General features: G+C 27.8%; 2 protein-coding genes across 5 annotated transcripts in view; one reads left to right on the top strand and one right to left on the bottom strand.

Annotated features, from left to right (window-relative positions):
- Positions 1-1,023: 1,023 nt before the first annotated feature.
- Positions 1,024-4,410, top strand: 26-29-p (C1 family peptidase 26-29-p). Its single transcript, XM_017910795.1, has 12 exons — positions 1,024-1,247; positions 1,774-1,823; positions 1,947-2,099; positions 2,167-2,339; positions 2,412-2,516; positions 2,597-2,756; positions 2,831-3,023; positions 3,089-3,306; positions 3,429-3,529; positions 3,603-3,734; positions 3,894-4,083; positions 4,149-4,410. The coding sequence occupies exons 1-12, from the start codon at positions 1,225-1,227 to the stop codon at positions 4,331-4,333; spliced, it is 1,683 nt and encodes a 560-aa protein (XP_017766284.1). The 5' UTR covers positions 1,024-1,224; the 3' UTR covers positions 4,334-4,410.
- A 2,489-nt stretch (positions 4,411-6,899) lies between these two features.
- Positions 6,900-9,949, bottom strand: part of eya (eya transcriptional coactivator and phosphatase 2) — a 12,862-nt gene continuing 9,812 nt past the window's right edge. For 2 of the 4 annotated variants that reach the window (XM_017910798.1, XM_017910799.1), the window contains exons 5-10: positions 9,846-9,949; positions 9,637-9,772; positions 8,776-8,871; positions 7,865-8,130; positions 7,286-7,742; positions 6,900-7,110 (exon numbers count right to left, since the gene is read on the bottom strand). In XM_017910798.1, coding sequence (XP_017766287.1) covers positions 6,929-7,110; positions 7,286-7,742; positions 7,865-8,130; positions 8,776-8,871; positions 9,637-9,772; positions 9,846-9,949 — 1,241 coding nt within the window. In that variant the 3' untranslated portion in view covers positions 6,900-6,928. The remainder of the gene's footprint in view (positions 7,111-7,285; positions 7,743-7,864; positions 8,131-8,775; positions 8,872-9,636; positions 9,773-9,845) is intronic. The other 2 variants (XM_017910800.1, XM_017910802.1) reach the window with 1 other exon arrangement.

Here is a 9,949-nt window from a genome sequence, read left to right as displayed (position 1 = left end):
ATATATATAAATTTTAATTATCTATGTTCACCACTTTAAATGATAACAATAAGTTGTTAATATATTGAAGTAGATCAAAAAGTAATGATTACTTTCTATCTATCAATCTAAATTATACATCAAACATAAAGATAAGTGATGTAAAATTACTTTACTTTGAGTTTCTAATGGTAACTTTGAAACATAAAACTGACTCATTTCTAGAACTAATTTAAGCAAAATAACGAATACAAACGTTACAGTTTTATGTTTGCAAATATTTTTTTTTAAATCACTGTTCTAGAAAATTTTGTTAAATTATTTTATATATTTCTTTTCTACAAAATTAAGGTATTAAACTTAAATATTTAATTATGCTATTCATCATGTTTATTATTTAATTATTCTATTTATAATTTTCGATTATTTTTAATATTATCTTTTTTAATTTAAATTACTTAAATAATAATAAACTTATGATATATTAAAAAGTCATTTAAGTGAATATTATATAATTTAACAAACTTAATACTATTGTACAATATATTTATTAATGCATTATATCTAGGTTTATGTAAATTTGAACTTAATAATCTAGGCCCTTGAATAAAATGAAATTGTAAAATAAATGTAATCTTTATCAGTGAAGTATAGAAATGTTCTCTATCTTAAAATTTATAGATTAGATTACATTTGATTGAAATACTTTAAATTGTATTAATTAAACTACAAGTATTTGATAAAAGATAATATTTTTAATTATGTAAAAAAAGAGGGTTGATGTGTGATTAAAATTGTAAGTAAATAAGTCTGAAAATTTACATTAAAAATTGATATTAATGTTGATTTCATAAATATCAACAATAAATCCTAATAAAATACATAAAATAATATAAACAACTATAATAGTAAATATTAAGTAATTACTGTTTCAATAAAGCAGTACCATATAAATCATATATTTATTGAACGATTAATAAGTTCATCCTATAGAAACAAGAATGTAGACAAATCAAAAAACATTGCATTCAGTGAAGAGTTTAGTGGTGGTATCATTTTTATCAAATTACGGTAATATATATAAGTTCGAAATCTGAGGTACAGAGCTGCGATTGTATCGGATTGTATTTGTGTTTAGTTGGTCGACTTTGAAGTGATTGCAAGAATAATTAAAAACTATTCATAAATATTGTTCCAGCGCTTATTCGTAATTCAATACTCTAATTTAGGTAGAATACTCGGAAAATGTATTGTTCAAATCAACGACAGTAAGTATTTAAAATACGATTAATTAACATTCTTTTTTAATGGAATTTTCTTTCACATATATATTTTTTTTATAACTGACAATAAATTCGTTTTACAGTTGTATCAATTTGATATTAAATCCACAAGTATTAAAAATAGAATATTTTTTCATTAGTAAATGTTTAGATTTTATATATTTACAAAAATACAATTTTTTAATATTATCATATATAAAAGTGTTTATTACTTTATATGAATTTCTACAAGATTATTTTTGAAATCATATTATTTAACTTTTATATTTTCATATATTCCTACATTTATTTTTATATATTTTTCATTAGTTAGACTACTAAAATTATTGCAATATATACAGTGATTATTTAATAAATAATATCTTTTACATAATATGTCTTAATGCAATTAAATGAAATTTGCTATTAGCAGTGTTTTAATTGGAAGTATATTTCTCTTGGGTCATAATGTTATCAAAAGTAAAAACTACAAATATCTAATCTAATAATATTTTCATTGTTTGTGTTGCAGAAACAAAAACATGCATATTTTTACAATCACTTTTACAGTGATTATTCTAGGTAAGATAATGTTTATTAATATCATTTTTATTTACTTCATATTAAAAGTAAATGTAAAAGTAAATTAAAAGTAAATTAGTAAAGTAAAAGTAAATTAATATAGATAATTTTTGTTTTTACTAGGTATCTCTTCTATTGAAGCTATGAAGTCACCAACATTTAGTAATACTTACATAGTACGGGGCACTCTATATATCCCATATGCTGAAATTCGTGAACCATTTTATGCCTGGTATGATGGCAAAAGTGGATCTAGTAGAATTGATTATTATGCAGGTAATTTAATTATAAATTAATGAAAATCATTGTAAACAAATAAATAAATTAAAGTTGACTGAATTAGGAATGGTGAAAACTTTCCAATTATCTCATCGAGGACCTTATGGTACAAGCATAAAAATTGCTCCAATAACTACAGAATCTGTTCTTAATGAAGATACATGTCTCCAAGTAAATGGCAGTAAAGAAATCAAGATTCATCCTCAAACCATTATTCCAGATACAACTGGAATGGAGGTGAAATAATATTTTTTACATTTTTTATACATATCAGAATTGAAATATAAAATTTTATTATATTTTACTTAGTGTCTTGGCAAGGAAGAAGTTAATGGATTACTATGTGAAAAATGGAGACTGGAAGAAGAGATTAATGAAAAAGTTAACAAGTATACTCTTTGGATAAGATATAAGGTAAAATAATTACATTTATACTGATTTTACATAATTTGGTCAGTTTATTAATGACACAATTGTTCTACAATTAATTATAGAAATCTCCAACTATACCTAATTTCAAAGAACCAATTCCTGTAAAATATGAAATGAAAGGATTTAATAGTCTTCTGGGATCTCACTATGATCATTATTATTTAAATTATGACTGGTTTTCTTCTGAGATACCAGATACAGAGGTGTTTGAAATTTCATCAAGTAATTAAAATTCTTTCTATGTATTAACATTAATTTTATATAAATGTATCGTAACTATATAATGTCTTCAATAGATATGACATGTGTTGGTTTTCCTGGACCTGGAGATAAACACATATACACATTCAACCCTATGCGTGAATTTGTTCATAATTATGATAGACATGTAAATGAAGCATTTGAAGATTTTAAAAATATGCATAATAAGAATTATGTAAATCATGTAGAACAATTGCAGCGTAAAGAATTGTTCAGACAAAATTTACGGTATATATTACATTTATACGTTACGTGTCAAATACGAGTTAGTAATTAATATTCAATATTTACAGATTTATCCATTCAACTAACCGAGCTAATAAAGGCTACCAATTAAGTGTTAATCATTTGGTAGATCGTACTGACTTAGAATTAAAAGCTTTACGTGGTAAGCAATATACTGCAGGCTATAATGGAGGACAACCATTCCCTTATAATGCTGAACTAGAAGTAACTAAAATCCCAGATGAGTTAGATTGGAGGCTATATGGTGCTGTTACACCTGTTAAAGGTTTTTGTTTTATTATCTCCAAAAATTATAAAAAATAATTTAATTAATTTATAATTCTAGATTCATTTAACAAAAATTATTTAACGTTCAAACTAACAGCAGTTTTTTTTTCAATGAAATAGATCAATCTGTTTGTGGATCTTGTTGGAGTTTTGGTACAACTGGAGCTGTTGAAGGTGCATATTATATGAAATATGGTAAATTAGTGCGTTTATCTCAACAGGTAAAAAAATTAAAAAATAACTAAACGATATTATAAATAAAAAAAATTGTATTATGATGTATCATAATTATAGGCACTTATTGATTGTTCATGGGGTTATGGAAACAATGGTTGTGATGGTGGCGAAGATTTCAGATCATATCAATGGATTATGAAACATGGAGGTTTGCCTTCTGAAGACGATTATGGCGGTTATCTTGGTCAGGTGAGTAGATTTTAAATTACAAGTATTCTGTAGATAATATTTTTATGCACATATATAATTTCATAAGAATAAATTTTATAATCTCAAATCTTCATCTTATATTTATTAACAAATTAAAAATTAATTTTTTAAATTGTTTTTGATTATTTTTCTATTTAGGATGGTTATTGCCATGCAAATAATGTTCCAACAATAGCTAACATTACTGGTTATGTAAACGTTACATCAGATGATGCTAATGCTTTAAAAGTTGCCATCGCGAAACATGGTCCAGTTTCAATTGCGATTGACGCATCCCACAAAACATTTTCATTTTATTCTCATGGTGTATATTACGATTCAGCTTGTGGTAAGTAAAGGTAATAATTTTTAAGTAAAAATATTTTCTAAACTCAGATAATATCCTATTTATAGGTAATACAGAGGAGTCACTCGATCATGCAGTTTTAGCTGTCGGTTATGGCAAATTGAATGGAAAGGACTATTGGTTAATAAAAAATTCTTGGTCAAATTACTGGGGTAACGATGGTTACATTCTTATGTCTCAAGAAAATAATAACTGTGGTGTATTAACAAATCCAACATATGTTACCATGTAAAAGAAATAACTCATACTATTTTTAATAAGTCACTATATTTTTAATGAAAATATATAAGAGAAGAGGCTCTTGATAAATGAAGGTACACTTTTTTTTTCTTTTTTTAAGAAAATAATGTAAAATAATTTTTTGATTATTCATACAAATACACTGTAAATGGAAAAAATAAATTGTTAAAATTATATTGTGTGTTAAATAAATATTATGAAATTTTAGAATATACAAAAATTCTCGTTATATAAACATAAACAAAATGACTTTTATTGAAAATCTTTAGTATTTAAAAGCGGTCTTTGTTAGTATTACTGAAAATATTCGTGTATATAACAAAGAACACATAAATTTCATGAGCTTTTAACTAAAATTCTATACATTATAAAAACAAATTACATGGTATTTGCAATTTGCTAATTTTTAAAGCATTTTCAAAATCATTTACTCGGTATAAAAAGCATAAACAAATATAAACAGTTACATAATTAAACAATGTTATGTTCTTATCTTATGCTGAAAGTAAGCATTGCTATACACGAATAAATCTATAACATCGATATTAAACTATTGCTTGTATGTTGAAAAGCCTGATACTGGAATCATAATAACAATTACTTACAAAAATATATGTAATTTTAGTAGGCACAGTTTTGCACAATACAATTCTTTAAATCATTATAAAATTATACAGATACTGGAATAGTAGTTACATTACTGTGCGTTTAATACAAAGTCCAATATACAGTTAAAAGGAATGTTGCATAAATAGAAATAAAAGTATTTGCAATAAAAAAATTTATATCATAAATTTTTCGTATGTAAACTTCTATGTAATAATATTAGACTATATTTTCTATATTTGTCAATCTATTTTAACTCACAGATCCACATTTATCATGTTTGATCAGTGTAATATAATGTTGATTTAACATAAGTATACATCTATTTAAAAACATACATTTTTGAGAAATATAAATAATATATCAAAAATCTTAATTTTGTTGCAAGTATATTTTTAAAAAAGTTAAGTATTTTTAATGAATTTCATTGTTTAATATAGTCTTCATCTCTGTGTTTTAAATTTAATAGTCACATAATTTTGTTCAACCAAAGTTTACATTGCATAATTAAAAAGTAGTTTTATTCAAAGACTTATTTATGCCTTTTGCATCACGTTTTCAACCACTTTACAACTTGTGCAAGTTTTGTGCTATTCAGTCGATTAAATTATAGTTTTGTTTTTTACATGATAATAATTTGAAGAACAAATTTTCAATTATCAGATAATTTTCATATAATGTCATTACTATCAAATTTAATTGAAAAAATAATATAAATAAATTTACATATTCGGAGATAATTTGAATTTTTGTAAACATCTGTTTTTACATTGATTTACACAAAATATCTTTATGTTTGGTTGTTCTTCCTTCGCAAATGCGCTCTTAATTAATATAACATACTTTTCAAAAACATATAAATCAATCTTATAGTTATTCAATGACATTAACTTTGGTTATTGTTTGTTAATCATATCTCTCTCTTTTATGAATTAAAATTGTAAGTATACAACATAATATCGTACACATTGAAAATATTACTTACATATCTCTAGTATTCTCATAAAATTTCAATGACACTGAAATTTTGTACACGACGTATAATGTGCTACTTGTGATTAAAGATAATTCGAAAGAGATTGAAATTTGAAAAAAGTTTCTAAACCACACCATGATATGAATGATTCAAAAATATAGGTACCTAAGTATTCTTATTAGTATGCAATATGTACGAAGAAATAAATGTTAAGAATGCATGATATTTCAGTCAAATATTCTTATTTAATGTAACAAATAAAACGGTGACTAACTTTCACGAACTACTATGTCAAAAAGTATTCGTTTGATCATGCTTTATTACATTTACTGGGATCATACTATAATTAAATAATTGGATTAAACCGTATCACAATATTCATATAAAATTTCCGTAAGGTTTCGAAATATACATCGATCAAAATATTATAACTAATGCATGTTACGCGTAACATCGTCCTGCTTGCGAATTTAATATTTTTCGACCATTTTAATTTTTATACGTATATTTGTAAAGTAAAAAACATAACACGTTTAAGTACACGAGAGATACTTACAGTTTTCAACAAACTAATTTTTATACATGGTCGAAACTGTGCAGGAATTAATTAGAAATATTTGTATTATATATAACTCTTTAATTTTCATTTTTGTCTCATTACTATCTTTTACTTTCATTGTATATCACTTGTGGACCCTGCTCCGATCGGTCGCGTTTGACGATCGACAAATAGCCTTGATCGATAATCGTATATGGTGATCTTAAAGGAACAGTCGATCTTCAATTTACGTATTACGATCGATAAATAGTAGGAATGTTTAAAAGGTTCACTCGATAAAAGCGTTATTTCTTCTTCTTTTCTTTTTCTTTTTACTTTCATCATCGATAGTAAAGAATATAGAAATATCCTATATAAGTTTCATATAACTAAGATGTTTCTCGGTTAGGACATAATTTTTCGAATTATCCCCCCTTCCCCCCAAATCTATCCCATTGTTATCCTGTTTAAAGAAATCCCATTTCTAAGGCGTTGTATAAAGATTGTGTGTCCGAATGACTGTTTATTCTCCAAAATGGAAAATTGTGGGCACGTGCTGCTGTTTCTTCATCAGAATCATCGCCTATCACTACATATGTGCATCTCCGACCAAATCGGGCGATCACCCTTCCAAAGCAGCTTTCTTTTCCTATAAATTAGGGTAATGTGTATTATTAAATATGGTACTCTTGTCATATACATTATCATATGTATTTTAATTGTATATACGTAATAATATTTTATTACGAAAAATTAATGTAATTTAAATCATACAATATAATATAATAATTATTTTAGATACTTAAATTTGTCATAGAACTTACCAATTTTCGAAGCAGAATAAATATTTTCAATTGGAAATATTCCACCAATCCCGAACAGCAGTACTTTTGACAGAGCCGGTACTAATTGCGTGGTAGTGACCAAAATGTTAATGCAGTCACTTCTTTTATTTATGAGACTCAAACATTTAACAGCGGACGTTAACCAATTGTCAGTTAAGACTTCAATCTCTGAACGCAATTGCAACCATTGTTCCTGTTTCGCAGCGCCGAGCAAACCGCCGACGTTGTTTCGGTAATTATTATAAATTTCTTTAATCTTTCGGTAACGAAAGGCTAATTTTCGCATCCAGTCAACACCACCTCTGACACCAGATGCCAAACATATACCATTATTCGCAGATGCACATTGGAAACCATCGTTAGCGAAATTGTAAGAAGATAAGTCCTGTCCGTTATCATCTGACGAGACATCATCGATGTGTACTTGGTCACAGTCCTATATAAGTTAAAACAAGAAAAATTAATGCCCATGTAAAATTATAAGAGAGATAAAATATCAAAATATATAATTTCGCTAGTTATGAGACACCCTGTGTGTTCGAAGGCCTGACTGTTTACCTCGACATCATTGAAAAAGAAATGAGTATCGGCCAAATTGAATATCATTTCTTCCATTCTGTACGCTACTTGAGCCAGAGGAGCTGGATCCTTCCGGTGCTTCAGTGCAAATTGTCCACTGAGTAATGAATAAAATACAACTATGGTTTCATCCAAGTCCCAGATGAATATCCGGTCAGGACCGGCTTCTGTTGTATCCGCAGAACCTATACTATTTCCACTTCCGCTCTGACGTCTTCCGCGTCTGCAAGGTTTCGCTGTAGCTCCTGAAACATGTTTATTGAACGTTATTTCTGGTATTCTCTTTCGATGAAGTTCATTGTCGATTTTCATATTGTTTATGTGAAAAAAGTAATAAAAAGAGTATATATAAAATAAAATTGTTTAACTTATATTGCAGAAACATTTTTGATCAAATAAATGGTGACGCAAACATTAAAACATGCAAGTCATGCATTTTTATATTTAATTTCTTATGCTATCAACAGAGATTAAATATATGTCAAAAAATTAATGCGAGAAAAATATCACGCGACCGCCCACGTGATCAGCGAAACAACCATAATCGAATTGAAAGAACCATTTCCTTGAATATCCGTATTTATATTCACAGCTTAATTTCATTCCAAAATTATTTTAAAATTATGTTACCGAAGATGAACTCAACAATAGCATCTGAGAATTGTACAGATATACCTACGTGATAGATAATTACTTGAATTCGTAATTTATTAAAACCTTTTTCTTCGTTCTAACTTAGGTGTAGGACATATTTATGAATTGCTAGATGTCACGCTACATATAATCTAATTCATTTATTTTTTCATTTTAGAGACACTTTTGAGAGCTGCTGGAACATATTCAAGGAGAACGTATGGACGCAAAAAATGGAAAGATAAAATCACACGTACGAATCGTGTTACCTTCGATGTTTGCGGTTTCTCGTGCGGTAAGATCGCTGGCATCGTGAGTTGTTGCGTCCAATGTAAGTGCAGACTTTGTCGAATCTTTTTACAAAGAAGGAAATCGTTACTGACAAATCATAATTGCAAGCAAATGGCAAACTGTCGTAGTAACATAAACGAAATAATATAAAACGTGTTTACTTAAACAAATTAACAAACAGCGTAAGTAACAAAATTTGTGATATCTCTGGAATCACAAAAGTATAAATAAAATACAGAAAGAAAAATTAACAATTCACAGGTCATGCAAAGAAGGATATCTTGCAACGTCAAATCTTGTTATTCAAGAAGTTTGATAAAAGCAAAGTTTGATACTTAAAAGACTGGAAATATGGAAACAATCTTTCTACACCTTTTCTATTTAGTCAAGGCATTTAATCGAATGAAAATGGTAATGTATCCTTTAAGTGTTAATATTTTACAAGTACAGATACTAGTTGATCTACTATTAGTATTGTGACCTGCATTGTATACTGTTTAAAAAGTAAATCGTTTCATTTTCAGAATTTCTCTTATGTGTGCATCGTCCAAGAACAACGATTTTGCTGAATTCTTAGCTTTCCAAACTTATTCAAGCCTTCAGTGGACGACACGTTTAGAGGATAATTATTCTTCTTTCAATCAGCCACTTTGTATGATGCAACACGGACAAAAGATTCAGCAATGCTCGTGTAATACCTCAGCGACATTTAGATCTAATTGCAGCACTATAAGTATGATCAAGATTCGACCTCGAAATTTGTTCCAGGGGAATATTGCTGCGCTAGATCTTGTCGAAAGTAAAAGAGAAGTCGATAAGAACGTTACCGGCAAAATTTAGATTTCCAATGTTAAAGGAGGCAGGTGCCGCGTGGTAACCGTGCATGGGGTAATATCCGGAATACTGTAATGGTACCCTGTCATTTCCGTACAAACTGCTACCGTAGGCGCTGTAATCTAGCTTCTGGAAAATGATAAAAACGAAGATAGAAAGGTGACCATACGGACAGAAACAACAAATTTTAGCGTTTTGATACCTGCGAAGACGGTGATATATTTTGAGCCACGTTGGGAAAATTTGTGGTGCCACTGTTGTAGGTGGCGTAAGACGAATATTGACTCATAGAGCTTGGCGTCGTGT

The sequence above is a fragment of the Eufriesea mexicana genome, unplaced genomic scaffold, assembly GCF_001483705.2.
Source record: "Eufriesea mexicana isolate 0111107269 unplaced genomic scaffold, ASM148370v2 scaffold167, whole genome shotgun sequence".
Classification (NCBI taxonomy): domain Eukaryota; kingdom Metazoa; phylum Arthropoda; class Insecta; order Hymenoptera; family Apidae; genus Eufriesea; species Eufriesea mexicana.
The sequence above is the reverse complement of the archived record's forward strand: the minus strand, read 5'-3'. Positions and strand labels throughout refer to the sequence as shown.

What these genes read in the sequence shown, in the direction of transcription:
- 26-29-p (XM_017910795.1), top strand. Translation starts at nt 1,225, where the DNA reads ATGTATTGTTCAAATCAACGACA. An exon ending in CTCTTTGGATAAGATATAAG is followed by an intron (nt 2,517 to 2,596) that starts GTAAAATAATTA and finishes AATTAATTATAG; the next exon opens with AAATCTCCAACTATACCTAA. An exon ending in ATATTACGATTCAGCTTGTG is followed by an intron (nt 4,084 to 4,148) that starts GTAAGTAAAGGT and finishes TCCTATTTATAG; the next exon opens with GTAATACAGAGGAGTCACTC.